Source organism: Nicrophorus vespilloides, unplaced genomic scaffold, assembly GCF_001412225.1.
Source record: "Nicrophorus vespilloides isolate i.1.1-1 unplaced genomic scaffold, Nicve_v1.0, whole genome shotgun sequence".
NCBI lineage: Eukaryota > Metazoa > Arthropoda > Insecta > Coleoptera > Silphidae > Nicrophorus > Nicrophorus vespilloides.
The window spans coordinates 41,948-58,829 of NW_017097343.1; the positions used below are offsets into that span (position 1 = coordinate 41,948).

The 16,882-nt window shown below is 35.9% G+C and overlaps 2 protein-coding genes across 2 annotated transcripts; one reads left to right on the plus strand and one right to left on the minus strand.

Moving 5' to 3' along the window:
- The first annotated feature begins 1,409 nt into the window (after positions 1-1,409).
- LOC108559870 lies at positions 1,410-9,740 on the plus strand. The gene is made up of 21 exons (XM_017917240.1): positions 1,410-1,558; positions 1,875-2,359; positions 2,430-2,585; positions 2,648-2,938; positions 3,070-3,253; positions 3,313-3,548; positions 3,610-4,240; positions 4,303-4,484; positions 4,542-4,859; positions 4,914-4,992; positions 5,048-5,272; positions 6,323-6,804; positions 6,865-7,023; positions 7,080-7,364; positions 7,480-7,663; positions 7,721-7,950; positions 8,002-8,632; positions 8,697-8,878; positions 8,933-9,250; positions 9,305-9,383; positions 9,440-9,740. The coding sequence occupies exons 2-21, from the start codon at positions 1,884-1,886 to the stop codon at positions 9,665-9,667; spliced, it is 5,556 nt and encodes a 1,851-aa protein (XP_017772729.1). The 5' UTR covers positions 1,410-1,558; positions 1,875-1,883; the 3' UTR covers positions 9,668-9,740.
- LOC108559876 (aminopeptidase N-like) lies at positions 9,737-15,245 on the minus strand. The gene is made up of 11 exons (XM_017917245.1): positions 14,488-15,245; positions 12,588-13,245; positions 12,021-12,470; positions 11,783-11,966; positions 11,572-11,728; positions 11,441-11,522; positions 10,756-11,386; positions 10,501-10,700; positions 10,110-10,421; positions 9,968-10,049; positions 9,737-9,909 (listed from the first exon to the last, which is right to left on the minus strand). Exons 2-11 carry the CDS (start codon positions 13,223-13,225, stop codon positions 9,778-9,780), a joined length of 2,868 nt encoding a protein of 955 aa, XP_017772734.1. The 5' UTR covers positions 13,226-13,245; positions 14,488-15,245; the 3' UTR covers positions 9,737-9,777.
- Positions 15,246-16,882: the final 1,637 nt, after the last annotated feature.

Below are 16,882 nucleotides of genomic sequence, written 5' to 3' on the forward strand. Positions count from 1 at the left end.
AGACATCGCTTTTTTGTTACGACTGTCCCTTAAAATAAAGTTCGTCCAGCCTCTAGATTAGAGATGCAAATCTCAAGAAATAAAAACAAAAGTCGTATGTCCGGTTATTGCGGCCGAGCGCTTGCTACAAGCATTTCGCAGTATCCACTTCGGGCATGATCTACAAAGTATGAATCTGCAGCAGTCCTATCTAATCACCTTTTATTTTTAGATCTCGGATTTTATTTCAATCCTACAATATGTGTAGTGTTTATTATATTTACGTCCCTCGATTCCTATAATTAGTGTATAAACTACTTGTATAGAAGTATGTATAGATTTTTTTTTATGTATTAAAAATTCTTGTGATTAGAGTAATTTTCCATTATATATGTTCTAGCATTGTTGCACCTAATTTAAATTTGTTGATATGAATAAACTGATTATATAAATAATACTGAGAATTTAGCTTTGATACGTAATAATCAGGATTCATATTTTTTTGAACAATAAAGTTGATTTTTTTCGGAAAAAAATATATAATAACTTTATACCATTAAACGAACAGCATTTCAAAAGAAAATTCTCTACCTAATAAGTTAAGGTAATAAGAAAAAGGTCAAATTAATTAAGTATTATAATTTAATCAATTTACATTTATAAATCAATGTTTTTAGATTTTTTATATTTACATTTATTTGAGAATTATCTAAATATATAATGTTGATATTCTTGTTTTCTTTATTCTAATAAATTTGACTATATTTTTGCAAAATTTGTTTTTATTTTATCCTCCACATCAAACATATTCAATACATTTACTAATTCTTTCACTAACTCTTTCGATTCATCCAACGAACTAATAAAATGAAACGAAAAATAAAGAATACAAAATTTATGATACCATAAGTCGGTTTGATGATTGTCTTATATATAGAGAATTTGTTTTCTGTTGAGTTTTTTCCATTTGGTAGCTGAAAGTACCTTAAAATTGACAAAAAAAGGCATGTATTGACAAACTCCTAGTTTTCCATTTAGTATCATTTAATTTTATTTATTTTTTGTGTAGTGCAATTTTTATTATCTAGAATTCTTCAATCATCATTTTATAAATTGATACATAATCAGTATTTATTTAAAAAAACAAAAATATAATAAAAATAAAGCACTCACTTATCAGACGTTTCTTGTATGCATAATTGTACATGGATGATGATATTATTGTTATATAAATAATGACTTTTCGTATTGTCGGAGATAACGTGCATATCGAGGGCAGATTAGAGACAATACAGAAATTTTAGCAGCAAATCGGCAGAATCGAGTCTACCTCGAAATACGGTGCGTACTTTCATCTATTGAGAAAAAAAAGTATTTCTACATTCATTATATCTTTTTTTATATAATTCCAATCAATTCTGATCTAGATCTTAGCAGGATATCTCTGTCGATTAGATAACGACCGACGTTTATAAAAGGGCCATCCGCGAAAGCCACTCCGCAGTCCATCATCTGGATCAATCTCGAAAAAGTGAACCACGACATCGGAGAGATTGCTGCAAATATCACAAGGACAAAAGTAAATTTATCTTTTCTATATATATATATTATTTTTATTGATAATGTTTATGATATTAATTTTTACATTTGTATAAATATAAGCAATTAGTTTCAATTATTTAACTATTATATAAAAGTGTAGGAAATATTCATAATATTGTTACATTTTTTTTTAACTATCAACTTGATGAGTTAATTAAATGGGATATTGACAAAATCAAGAGCACAATCGTATTTACAAAACGTTATCATTTAATATGCTCTTATGGAATCTATGCGAGATTATGCGATCAGACAGAAAGTGTTGCGTGTTCTCATCCCGAATTTTGTTTCAGTTTCCAGAAATGAGGTTGTTGTGGTTGCTTGCGGCGTTGGGTTTAGCCCAAGCCGGTCCTTTTAAAACCATCTCCAATGGTTTATTCGCTGAAGACAACTTCCGATTGGACGAATTCGTCAAACCCGAATCTTATGTTATCGAATTGTCGCTGAAAGATAATTTTGCTACGGACAAAACATTTACCGGAAAGACCACGATAGTATTCAACGTTGAGAAAGAGACCAGTTCTATACGCTTGCATAGAGCTGAGGAAATGGATATAGAACTGGCTAATATTGTTCTTACCGATGATAAAAAAGCAGAAATTAAAATAGAAAAAATGACATACGACGCTGTCACTGAAATCATTACGCTCATACTTAAAGGAGATCTTGTAAAAAACACCAAATACAGTCTTGATTTCAAAACATTTAAAGGTAAACTGTACGAGGACATGTATGGATTCTATTTGAGCACCTACAAACTGGATGCAAAGAAAACTGAGTAATTATAACACAGAAAATCTGCATCGTTTCTGCGTCGTTCTTTTTTTAACTTGATTCTTACTTTTTAGGACTATCGCCACTACGCAATTCCAGGCCACGTACGCTCGTCGTGCATTCCCTTGCTTCGATGAACCACAATTTAAGGCCAAATTTACCATTACTATAAATCATCCAATCGGATACACGGCTCTTGGAAATCAACCAAAAATCGCAGCTTCTACAAAGTACGATTCAGTTAGCCTAATATTATTTCCTGATAACTAAAATCTATTTTTTTATCGTTTAGTGTTAAGACTACATTCAAAGAAACTGTGAGCATGTCCACCTACATTGTGGCTTTTGTTGTTTCAAAATTTGAAGCTCAACCTACCAATAACAAAGAAATGAGCATTTGGGCAAGGAAGGAAGCCAAAGAAACTATGAAGTTTGCTGCTGAAGATACACCTAAACTCGTCAAACAATTGGACGAATACACCGGAATTCCGTATTTATCTACAAAAATGGAACAGTTGCATCAAGTGGCCATTCCTGATTTTTCGGCTGGAGCTATGGAAAATTGGGGACTCTTGACTTACAGGTAAACACACCTGAATCTTAAACGTTTCGTTTTCTCTTTGTTTATTTGTATAGTCACAAAAAGCACAAGCATATAAATTACAGCAGTCTAAACAATAGTAATATGCTTAAATGGTCAATTAATGTGTTTAGAGAAAGCGCTCTCCTATGGGATCCTAAAGAATCAACCACCAAAAACAAGCAGCGTGTATCATCCATCATGGCCCACGAACAATCCCACATGTGGTTCGGTGATTTGGTAACCATGAAATGGTGGGAGCACGCTTGGCTCAACGAAGGTTTCGCCAGATTCTTCGAGTATTTCACCACCGGAGAGGTATGAATTTTTTTCTTTTTTTGTCAAAATTAGTATTTTATTGTGTAACATGTTTATAGGTTCACCCTGATTGGAATACGATGGAACAATTTGTTGTTGAGCAAATGCACACCGTATTCCCATTGGACGCCGTTACATCTCAGCCGTTATCTAACAAAGTCGATTCAGCCACCGAGATTCAATCAAACTTCGGTTCCATCACCTACAACAAGGGTGGATGCATCGTCAGGATGATGCAACACTTGATGGGAGTCAAGGAATTTAAAAAGCGTATTCAAAAATATTTGAAAAGAAAGTAAGTAAAATCGATTTTTGCTGTGAGCCGTTGTATTAAAGAGAAATTTCGTTTTTATCAGCCAATTTGAGAAAACAGTCCCAGACGATCTGTTCAGAGAATTGAGCAACATGGAAGACGTGACCGAAATGAAAAACTTTATGAAGGAATGGATCTACAGTCCCGGATATCCAGTTGTCTCTGTTAATTATTCGAAAGGAAAGGTCTTGCTCAAACAAGAGCGTTTCGTGTACGACAAGCAAACAACACCGGAAAAAAAAGAAGCCAAAACTATTTGGAAGATACCAATTAGTTATTCTATAGAAGATGAAGCCGATTTCCAAAATACTAAACCTAAACTTAACATGACCGGTGAAACTGGTGAGATTATAGTTCTACCTAAAAAATGGATCATCTTGAACATGCAGCAGACTGGATACTATCGCGTCAATTACGATGGAATATTGTTGGGTTTAATTCACGAGACGTTGAAGGACAAAAAGAAAATTGATAAGATTGATCCAATAAGTCGTGCTCAGCTCGTCGACGATGTTTTCAATTTGGCGCGCGGAGGCTACAAAACATACAAGGAAAGTTTAGACTTCATCGGTTACATGAAAGAAGAAACGAGCTACTACCCATGGTACACCGCCTTCAATTCTTTCTCTTTCTTGAGGAAACGACTTTCGGGAAGTCTGCACACCGATTTGACTGTAATCATTTTCAATGTCATTATATTTCCTTTCTTAATCAACAAATTTCTAATTATTTTCAGAATTATATGAAAGATCTCATGGCAAATGTTTACAAATCTTTGACAACAGGAAATAAAGCCATCGAGAGTGAACATATTGGAAAATTGAAGAAAACACTTATTAACCAGTGGGCTTGCGAAATCAACATGGGCACTTGTGTTCAATCTTCAAAAGAACAGTTTAAGAAATACATGGAAGGAGGGTAAGATATTTGGTATTGCATATAATATATATAATTTAAAATAAAACTAATCTTTAGAGCTGCGATTGAACCAGATATGAGGAGCGTTGTATATTGTGCCGCTGTCCGTCACGGCAGTGACAAGGAATGGGAACACTTATTCAATAAATTCGCAAATGCAAAGACCACTGCTTCTGAGAATGCAACAATCATTACCGCACTTGGCTGCACGAATGATAAAAAATTGCAAGAGAAATACTTGGCTAGTTCAATTGGTGGAACCATCAGGAAACAAGACGCGCAGAGCGTTTTCACCGCTGTCCTTACCGGAAATCCTACCGGCGTCGATATTGCGTTGAACTTCATGGCAACCAAATTCGAAGAAATCGTGAAAAGGTAAGTGAATTTACATAATTCTATATTAAATTACTATTCGATTCTCGTTTGCAGTTATGGAGGTATGAATTCTCTCTCGAACGTTATCACTAGCATCTCTGAGAGAATCACCAGTCCCGAGCAAGTGAAGAAGGTAAGTGATCGATTGTTGAAACTGGATGCAGAAAAATAATATCACTTCATTCTAGTTCGAGAAATTCCTGAAGGACAACGAAGGCAAACTCCAAGACGCCACCAAAGACGTGACGAAAGCAGCCATCGCCACAGCCGAGACCAACATGAAATGGGTGAAGAGCTACGAAAAAGATCTAACGGCTTGGTTCAATACGTACAATGGTAGAAATTCGGCAGCCGGTATTACCGGATCTTTGGCGCTCGTCGCCGCCTTTGCAATCATCTCCAAGATGCTGCATTAAAACAGTCATCATCATTTTTGCTCTTATTTTTTTTTGTTATCTTTCACTTTATATTTAAGGAATAAAATGTAATTTAAGTAATCGCTGATTCACTTTTTTTCCAACCAAAAAACAATCATTGCTATGTTCCTATCCATCCAGTACGCGTTTACCCAGGCCTGCTCGATCGCTTGACTGATCTTAACTCTACGTCTGGTTTTCCTTCACTTCAAACTTCAAGTGATCTACTGTTTAAGACTCTTCTTCAAAAGAAGGGCTTACATTTACTGCATTTTGTCTCACGTCGGAATGTTCCGTTTTCAGACGAATAATGCAGATCAGCGATTAGAAAAAGGAAATGTTCAATTATTCAATCAGTTTATATCTAAAGATCAAAAGTTCTGTATGATTCAGTATTTAATATTTTTTTGCAAGATTTTTGACACAAATTCATCATATCAGTAACTTATGATTAGAAAAATTTTGAATATTACATAAATTATTTTTAGTCTGTGGTTGTGGAAACTTACTTTATATTACTGATACAATATGATAAAATGTTTTCAAGTAGAGGCTAACAATTTTTTTTGGAATAAACTGATTTTAAACTAATTATACAAATTAGATTGTATAACTTGTTTTTATAAAAAAAAATATATAATTTCTTGTGTAAAAAATTTCATATAGCAATTAATTAATTAATTTTCGTATTGTCAAAGATAACGTACATATAGAGGGTAATTTTGAGAAATAGAGTCAAAATTAGACAGCAATTCGACAAAATTTAGTCTATTAAAATACTGTTCATCATAATTCCAATAAATATATCTTGATAGAGATATCCTGTCGATTAGATAACCGTCGAGCCTTTCGTTATATAAATGGAACAATCTGTAAAAAGTGAACCACGATATTGGGGAAGTTGCTGCAACTGTTATACACACAAAAGTAGTTATATATATTTATTTTATTATTCTATTTCACGAAATTTTTATGTATATACATAATTAATTTCACTTAATTAACTATTAGCAATTGAAGATTTTAAGACACCGACTTTTTTTTCAGCTTCCAGAAATGATATTGTTGTGGTTGCTTGCAACGTTGGGATTAGTACAAGGCGGTCCTCTTAATAACACCTCCAATGGTTTGTTCGGTGAAGTCAACGACCGATTGGACGAGTTCGTCAAACCTGAATCTTATGAAATCGATATATTGCTGACAGATGGTTTTGCTTTGAAAAAAATATTTACCGGAAAGTCTCAGATAAAATTCAACATTGAGAAATCGACAAATGTTATACGCTTGCATAAAGCTAAGGAATTGATAATACTTGATAACGATATTGCTCTTACCGATGACAAAACTGTGGCACTTGGAATAGTTAATGTTGAATACAACGAAGACACCGAAATTCTTCATATTACAATTGGAAACTATCTTGCTATAGGCAAATACATTCTTCAGTTTAGATCATTCCAAGGAACGCTGGCCGAAAACGCGTACGGATTTTATTTGAGCACCTATAAAGTGGACTCAAAGAATACTGAGTAATTACAACACCTAAATCCTTTCTAGTCGTTCTTTCATAACTTGATTTTTAATTGTAGGACTTTCGCCATTACGCAATTCCAGCCCACGTACGCTCGTCATGCATTCCCTTGCTTCGATGAACCACAATTTAAAGCCAAATTTACCATTACTGTAAATCATCCATTGGGATACACGGCTCTTGGAAATCAACCAAAAATAAATACAAGTCCCTCAACGTAAACTTTTCTAATATCCTAATATTGGACACATCCATAACAAGATTTTCTTTTAGAACTATATTTAAAGAAACTGCACCGATGTCCACATACGCTGTAGCTTTTGTTGTTGCAAAATTTGAACCCATAGCTACTACACATAAGCAGATGAAAATTTGGGCAAGGAAGGAAGCCAGAGAATTTATGGTGTTTGCCGCCGAAGATACACCTCTACTCGTACAGAAACTGAACCAATTTACCGGAATTGATTATTTCTCGACAACAATGAATCAGTTGCTCCAAGTGGCCATTCCAGATTATCCGGCTGGAGCTACCGAAAATTGGGGACTCTTAACTTTCAGGTAAACACACCAAAATCTTAAACGTGTTGTTTTGTCTTAAACAACAAGACATCTTAATACAGCATTGTTTATTTGTAATGTTACTAACAAGAAAAACATCCATTCATTTGTTTAGTGAAAGCGCTCTCTTATGGGATCCTAAAGAATCAACCACCAAGAACAAGCAGCGTGTGTCATCGATTATGGCTCACGAGCAATCCCACATGTGGTTTGGCAATTTGGTTTCCATGAAACGGTGGGAGGACGCTTGGCTGAACAAAGGTTTCGCCAGATTCTTAGAGTATTTTATCACTGAAAAGGTACGATAAGTTTTTTACGAATAATCATTTCTTTTTTATTCTCTGACATCCTTAAAGGTTCACCCTGATTGGAATATGATGGATCAATTTGTTGTTGAGCAAATGCACACCGTATTCCCATTGGACGATGTTACAACTCAGCCGCTATCCAACAAAGTCAGTTCTTCCTCTGATATTCAATCAAATTCCATCACTTACAATAAGGGTGGATGTATCGTCAGGATGATGCAACACTTAATTGGACCGCCCGAATTTAAGATGCGCATACAACAATATTTAAATAAAAAGTAGGTAAAATCGATTTTGCAGTAAATCTTTGTATTAAAGCGAAATTTCAGCAAATTTTCGAGCGCAGTTCCCGACGATCTGTTCAGAGAATTGAGCTCCAGCGAAAATGTGAACGAAATGAAAAACATGATGAAGGAATGGATCTATAGTCCCGGATATCCAGTTGTCTCTGTTAGTTATTCGAAAGGAAGAGCCGTGCTCAAACAAGAACGTTTTGTGTATGAGAAACACTCAACACAGGGAAAAAAAGAAAGCAAGACTATTTGGAAGATACCAATTACTTACACTACAGGAGACAATCCCGATTTTAGAAATACTAAACCTAAAATAAACATGACTAGTGCAACTACTGAGATTACAATTGATACAAAAAAATGGATTATATTTAACATCCAGCAGACCGGATACTATCGCGTTAATTACGATAGAATATTGTTAGGATTAATTCACGAGACGTTGAAAGACAAGTCGACAATTGATGAGATTGATCAAATAAATCGTGCACAGCTCGTCGACGATGTTTTAAATTTGGCACGTGGTGACTACACAAAATACAACGACAGTTTGAACTTCATCGGTTACATGAAAGAAGAAACGAGCTACTACCCGTGGTACACTGCCTTCAACTCATTTTCTTTCTTGAGGAAACGATTTTCGGGAAATCTGTACACCACTTTGACCGTAAATATTTTGATGATGAATTTATATTTCTTTTCCTAGCAAATCAGTTTCTATTTATTTATAGAATTACATAAAAGATCTCATGGGAAATGTGTACAAATCTTTGGAAAGAGCAGAGATAACCACCGAAAGTGAGCACATCAGAAAATTGAAGAAAACACTTGTTATGCAGTGGGCTTGCGAGATCAACATGGGCGATTGCGTGAAAACTTCGAAAGATGATTTTAAGAAATATATGGAAGGAGGGTAAGGCTTGTATTGCATGTAAAATAAATAATTTAAAATACAACTAATCTTTAGAGCAGCGATTGAACCAGATATGAGGAGCGTCGTATATTGCGCCGCTGTTCGTCACGGAAGTTTTAAGGAATGGCAATTCTTGTTCGAGAAATTAGCAAGTGAACAGTCTGTTTCTTCTGAGAATGCAAAAATCATCACGGCACTCGGATGCACTAATAATACAATTTTGCAGCAAGAATACTTGACCAGTTCGATTGATGGAACAATCAGGAAACAAGACACGCATAGCGTCTTCACCGCTGTCCTCACCGGTAATCCAACCGGCGTCAATATTGCGTTGAATTTCATGGCAAACAAATTCGAAGAAATCGTGAAGAAGTAAGTGAATTTATATAATTGTATATCAAATTACCATTCGATTCTCGTTTGCAGTTATGAAGGTATGAATCCGCTCTCCAAAGTTATCACGAGCATCGCTGAGAGAATCACCAGTTCCGAGCAAGTAGAGAAAGTAAGTGATCAATTGTTGATACTGGAAGCAAAAATAATAATCTCGTTTCGTTCTAGCTCAAAAAGTTCTTGAGAGACAACGAAGGCAAACTCCAAGACGCCACAAAAGACGCGACGAAAGCAGCCATCGCCACAGCCGAGACCAACATGAAATGGGTGAAGAACCACGAAGAGGAAATAATGACTTGGCTCAATAAGTACAATAGTAGAAATTCGACAGCCGGTATTGCCGGATCTTTGTCGCAGGTCGCCGGCTTCGCAATCATCTCCAAGATGCTGCATTAAAACAGTCATCAACATTTTTATTCTTATTGATTTTTCTTTCACTTTATATTTAAGGAATAAAATGTTAACTATAGTTAAGTGAAATGTATTTAAGTAATCGACTGGCGGTTTCAATTATTCTTCAACCAAGAAACAATCGTCGCAAAGTTCCTGTCCATCCAATCCACGTTCACCCAGGCCTGCTCGATCGCTTGACTGATCGGCCTCGATGTCAGGTTTTCCTTCGCCGCAAACTTTGATAGCTGCAAAGCGAAGAACAGTGTAAGACCCTGATGAAAATAAGTCATCTTGTTTACTCACATCTACTGCATCTTGTCTCGTGTTGAAATGTTGCGAAATCAGACGTATGATGCCATTCAACGATATGAAGGAGGAACCCATACTGGAAATTATCATTAAATCAGTTTAAATCGAACGCATGCAAGGAATTCCTTTGTATTACTATTTCTTAATTTTCGCAAAATTGTTGGTCATGAACCTGTAGGTCAGTCCTTGTCCAATGACGTTACCACCTACTGCGGTGAGAACAGAAGGTGCGTCTTGTTTTCGAATACCGGATCCTTCAGTTACGGCCCTCGACAGGAACCGATTCAGAAGCCAAACCTCCTCGGTGCAAGCCAATGCCGCCAAAATTGTCTCCCTTTCAGTGCCCACATTCGTGTTCAAGTACCTCTCCCACGCAAAGTTCCATTCATCCTCTCCGCCCATCCTGATCGCGCTGCAGTACACGAACACCTTCATATTCGGAGCAATCCTGAAAACCGATTCTGATCATCAATCCTGAGAATCGGGACACCCAAATATTTTAATTTTTAAAGGAAACACATATTTACGGATTATTCACGTCCGGATTGGGTGACGCTCGCCAATTGTCAAATAGAATCGAAGAATTGTAGATGCAACTTTTGTAGCTCAGGCGACACACCCTGGGTAGAATTTCGTTCCGCAAATAGGAAACCAACGGCGGATCTTTAGGGGAATCCCTGAAGCCCAGCTCGTTGTAAAGTGGCAGTATTAAACGCAGCATGTAATCCTTAAACGAAAGAGTAATAATGAAGATTCACGAAAACAGCTTTAAGTAATCTTACTTTGAATTTATCAAAATGTTCGCTACGCATGAACATTTCGTGCATATAATCTAAACCTTTGAATGCAGCCTTCCACGGCACGAAGTCCTTCTCGTTTGCCAAATATTTGGTAACGTTCATGGCTATGCTGTAGTTCAGGTAACCGGCGCTTGCCAGATTCAGAGCGTCGTCTATGATTTGAGCCCGATTCTTCGGATCGAAGATCGTGTGATTACGGTTCAATTGTTCGGTGAGTAGAGCCCAATTCGCATCGTCGTAATTGACGCGATAGTAACCGGATTGGTTCAAATTGACCAGCAACCATTCGCTCGGTTTGGTCTCATCCTCAATGCTCATCTTCTCGATACCTCTCAGCCAAATTTCGCTTCGTTCATTGGTGCGATTAGCGTAAGTCAACGGAATCCACCATAGGGCCTTCTCCTTATCCGAGCTACCATTAAGCGAAAACTTTTCCTGCCTTACGCTCAGTCGACCTTCCTTTCTGCTTACAAAAACTACTGGAAAACCTGTCTGCAAAGTCCATGTATCCATGACAATTTTCACACTCATGGTATTATCAAATATCCCTTCAGAACGTGCAACTTCCGTGAGTGACTCCCACAAGTCATCCTGCTGCGCGCTTTGGTACATCCTAAATAAATTAAATAAGAGTGACGAACTACATTCTTTATTATAAATTACTCACTTTTCATTCAAAAAATTCGTTAATCCTTTTTGAAAGACAGGCGTCGAGAGGAAGTGATCCATCATCCTAATTATGGTTGATCCTATACAATACTTAAATTAACTAGAAAACAAAGCGAAAACAATATATACCTTTTCCATAAGAAATACGATCGAAGATATCATTGATTTCTTCTGGGTCGTTGACCTCAATTGAAATCGGATGCGAGGATTTTAGAGCATCCAATGAAAATACCACTTGATTCTCCTGAACAACGAATTGATCCAGAACCTTCAAATCCGGACGCGCCTTTAAAAGCAAATAAATTGAATGAAAATTTTAATGTTTTATAAAGTTACTCACAGCATCAGTGCCTATGTATTCCAGGTAACTGGCGAATCCTTCATTGAGCCATAAATCCGTCCACCACGATGGAGTAACTAAGTTTCCGAACCACTGATGAGCCAACTCGTGGGCTACGACGATTGCAATACTCTGTTTGTTCGTTAAAGATGAAACGACCTCATCGTAAAGCAGATTCGATTCCCTTTTAGAATAAAATGTGTGTAATAAGAATATATATCTAAATACAAAGAAATACCTGAACGTGATCAAGCCCCAATTTTCCATGGCACCAGCGGAGAAGTCGGGCAAAGCGACCAAATCGATTTTGGCGAGTGGAAATGGAATGTCGAAAAACTTTTCGTAGTACTTCAGGATGATGGGACCAACCTCTAAGCTGTACGCCGTTTGATCTATTGCGCTCTTCCTAGCCCAGACGGAGAAATTTCCGACAGATCTGCTTTCAAAATCGGAGACTAAGAAAGCTACGAGATACGTAGACATCGGTACAGAACGCTCGAAGAAATCCCAGGTGTAATTCACGTCTCCATCGAATGGATGCGATCGAATCCTAGGCATATTCGAGATCGAGGACATATTGTTGGGACGTCCAATAGCAACCTCAAAGGTTGCTTTCAGCGCAGGCTCATCGAAACATGGGAATGCCCTTCTTGCGTCCGTCGGCTGAAACTGTGTCGCCGCGATCCATCTATTACATGAATAAAATGATATTTATTAAAAACTACACATAAAACATCAACAAATTGTTTGATATACGAAAATATTGCAATTTATGTAATTTGAGTTATACATTTGAATTTCATACCTTGTTCCGTTCTGCCCAGGATAAGAGCTTCTATAAAAACCTTGGAGGACGTTATTAAGAACACCAGCGAATTGCATGGAGACGCTATAGTTGCCTTGTTTCAACGGTTCTGGGAAGTTAATGATGAAGAACTGGAGAGCCTTATCATAGACCAAATGAGAAACCGATATTTCACGGGAATCTTGCAAGACTTTCACCGATCCCTCGTCTATGGTCAGTTCATTTATGTGCAACGTAATATTACTCGTAGCTTCGTTAACATTAACATCGATGGAAATATCTCCTTCGAACGTAAAGTTCTCATAGATAAAAGGAACAATGCTAAGCCTGTATGCGCTAGGAGTCACTGATTTAGGTAAACGGACGCTTCTCTTTGGTTTAGCCTGAACATCGATCCGATCGGTGGAAGGATTAGTGGTTTCCTTCGGAGATGTTGCTGTCGAAGTTTCCGTTTCTAATTGCACGATCTGCGTATCCCGTTTCGGAGAATCAACTGAATTGTAGTATACCAAAAGACCCGTGGCCAAATTGCACACGACGAACAGAAGCACAAGTAAAACTATGCACCTGTAGCTGAGATGTATCCGCTTCTTCTTGGAACCCGAATCCATGGTGAATATTTCAAATATTTGGGGCATCAATTATGCCCTTTTGGTACTGGAAAAACAAAAGCAAATTAATTAGCACCATCATCGTCAAGTTCGACGTTTTCTTGTTCCTTCCAATCGTCGACCTTTCCAAAGAATCATAAGTTATTTCTGTTTGGCAAAATAAGCGGCGGCAGCAAATCCGTAAGAAATAACCATGAACGACAGTTTTTGGAACGGGACCGCACGGTGAAAAACGGCGACAATAATGCGTTTCTTATTCTTTTACGACGCCACATTTATCCTCCAGTTTTACGTCGGTCTCAGCTAAAAATACGGGCGCTCAGAAAAGCGAACGCAAAACGGGAAACAAAACATAAATGTCAAAGGTCTCAACAATTTCGGTGCTTTCCCTCCTTGACCATCGCTGCACGTCGTCAACCATAAGAACAGAACAACATTGTAAGAATTCAACGCATCTGCTCATATTGCTGTTAATTGACAACATCTGTCTTATAGTGCTTCCTAATTGCAAATTCATTCGATACTTTGGGAAAACGCGACTTTTATGTTGACAAAATTTTAAAAAATATATATGCATGTTTCTTAATGTAATAACTTAATTCTTTAACTAAATTATTATTTTATACTTTATTTAATATTTATAAACATGTCATTACTTTGAATAAATAATAATTACATTATATTGTGAATAAACCAAGAAAAACATACAGGAGTAAAAACATAAGAGTTTTAAAAATAGGAATTAAAATAACTATTTTACATCCTTCCTGCGTAATAAGAAATATTATTTCTTATTAAGAATTCATTATAATCTAAGTTTTATGTAATGTATATTTTTATTGGAAATAATAATTATAAGTAAAGTGAGTGTTTATGAAAATCTTTAGAGAGAAATATAAAACATGTTGTCTGCTTTTATATTGTCTGGGCGAGGAATTTCGGAATGATTAAAGTTTAGTATAAATTTATGCTACACAATGATATGCATGTGGTATTGTTTGTAGAATTATTGAATAATACGTGAGCGAGTGCGTTGCGTTCACTGTAATTAGCATAGAAGTGGATGTAAATGAGTTAAGTTAATACTGCTGTTTTGCTCCTCTAGGTTTCGGACATTTTCGAAGATGAAGAAAAAACGAGTGATTAGTTCGAAATCTGTGATAGGCAGATAATATGGTCACGCTCCGACAGGAACGACAGTAAACACAAACAAAATCGTTGATGACGCAAATCCAGGGATTGCATAATGGTATTATGATAGAGACGGGTGAAATAGTTTTCTCTTACCTTTTTCGTTTCAGTGGAAATCTTGGAGATGGATAAAGAAGTAAAAAAAAAAACACGGAAGGACGCGCGCGAAAGTGATGCGTATAAAGCGAGATGGAGAAAGAGAGTGAGAAAAGTGATGATTGCGGTAGTCGGTGGTTGGGACGGAGATCACTGCATCCTCCGTGGTGGCATCCACGGCACTACTAATGTCTTTTGGCAGTCGTAAATCTTGTGACCAGAATCCGAAGTGTGTTGTAAGGAGGATAGTTTCTAATGGGAACACACGCGATGATCCGTCAGAGCAATTGGGGCACAAGCAGCGTCGGATCGCACGGGCGGCGCGCGAGCAACAGGCGTCGCGACGCGCGTCTTCCTCTGCTCCTCAGCCTCACGACCTCCCCCGTACCGCATCTGAACGATATCAACAGTGGAATGAAAAGAGAAGAGGAAAGAAACGAAGACACGCTCGGATCGTGTATTCTCTGACCTGAAACGGGAATTCGTCATCATCAACATCATATCACGCATCGCCAATACATATCGATCTTCCTTTCTTTCCGCACAGATTCCAGGATTTATGTGTGAGGCGGAAGCGCGTGCGCCCACCCGCCTCCGCATCAATTCAAAATCTATTTATTTTCATTTAACGTTCCTCATCTCTTCGCTTCCTTCGTTCGTTCCACTTACCAAACTAATTATAAGCATTATTAATAAAATAAATAGTGCGCAATAATATTTATCGATGTGCCATCAAATTTGTAATCGCATAAACCTGTTGCTACTTTGACCAACATTTATTATAAACTCTTTATCAAATTTATACAACTTATCATTATCGAAATAAAACAAACATTATATTTACTTAAAATATACACATTTTTCTATTGTATCTAATATTTTCCATATTTTTTTATTTAGAAACTATTAGAGCTAATTGTGACCATCAAAAACCTGTTGCTACATTAACCAATATATCCTCTTTTACAACTAAACAACACTTCTTATTTTATCTATTATTTTGTATCTAAAAACAGTTTACATTAATTGTTACTATTAATACACAACTAAACTTGCCAAATAGAGCAAAATATGGTGGTAAATGGACCAATATTTACTATAAACTTTTATTCCATATAATTAAAACTGTACCTATAAATGGTAAAAACTAGATTAATTTTCATTAATTTTACGACCGATAATGCAAATTCCACATCGCAATGTAAATTACTTTCTTTACAGTCGTCACATTCCCACTTAAAAACTAATTATAATCATTACTTCAGGCCAAGTGCTGCGCAACAAATGTAATGAGCTTTTACATAGTTCGCAGTAGCAAAAACCTGTTGCTTCTTTATCTAAGATTTACTAATTACTTAATTACGAACAACCCACGATTAATTATATTAAATTACAACCCTGTATAATTTGTTTATTTTTTATAATAATAAATTTATTTTTATTTTAATGAAGTCATTAAAGAAATATATTTGTTACCAATAACAAATAAGCTGCATAACGTATTTTATTACATGTGAAAACCGATATTTCTATCGCATAATCGCTATCATTTTTATCTTTGTCTCGTTATTCTGTTTCGCGACTCAATATAATAAGACAGATGTCTTCGATCATTCTGTAATTTGACACATGGACGTGGAGGAAGGATGACTCGTATCATGTTAAAAATAATAATAATGGAAGCCCGTATATCTTTATAAGCCGGGCGATATAATGATATCAATTTCAATGAAATAAATTTTATTAGAAAAAGGAATTTCTCAACTCAGTATTTCTCTATACGATATTCATATTAGTTTTGCAATTATTTATAAACTGAATGATCGAAATGAAGAATATGTTGATGTAAAAGTTCTTCAGTTTGAACAAATGTTAAAAATTAAACGGATAAATGTAAAATGCAGTTATATTTACCTAAGTGAAACTAAAACGACATTTGTGTGCGGAGTCTGAAACATACATAACTATATAGAATTCGCATATTGCAACAATAAGTAGGTGCGCTATTTATAGGACAAATACCATAAAAAAATAATCAATTAACCTTAACAAAATGTTATCGTTGCAAAAAAAAAGCAACTACGCTTAATTAAAGTTTACGTTCAAGTCAACAAGTTTATTTAAACATGTAAATATTAATAAATATTGCACTAATATTCGTGCACATTTAAATAATTGTATCAAAACGTAATTCGAAATTCAAAAAATTATCAAGATTTCTCATTAATAATAACTTACTATATAATAACTTCAATTAATTATGAAAAATCCAAAATATAAACTACGAAAAATAATATACTATATTTATAATAATTTTACTATGTTCTTGTGGATTTCCAAAATTTTATTTGTCATTCATTAAGTCCATGGTTATTGCCGCTTTTATACTTCGCTTGT

Coding starts and splice junctions, on each gene's coding strand:
- LOC108559870 (XM_017917240.1), top strand. CDS start 1,884: ATGAGGTTGTTGTGGTTGCTTGCGGCGTTGGGTTTAGCCCAAGCCGGT. Junction 4,860..4,913: donor TTCGAAGAAATCGTGAAAAG/GTAAGTGAATTT, acceptor TCTCGTTTGCAG/TTATGGAGGTATGAATTCTC. Junction 9,384..9,439: donor GTTCCGAGCAAGTAGAGAAA/GTAAGTGATCAA, acceptor GTTTCGTTCTAG/CTCAAAAAGTTCTTGAGAGA.
- LOC108559876 (XM_017917245.1), bottom strand. CDS start 13,225: ATGCCCCAAATATTTGAAATATTCACCATGGATTCGGGTTCCAAGAAG. Junction 11,387..11,440: donor ACGAATTTTTTGAATGAAAA/GTGAGTAATTTA, acceptor TAATTTATTTAG/GATGTACCAAAGCGCGCAGC. Junction 10,701..10,755: donor AACATTTTGATAAATTCAAA/GTAAGATTACTT, acceptor CTTTCGTTTAAG/GATTACATGCTGCGTTTAAT.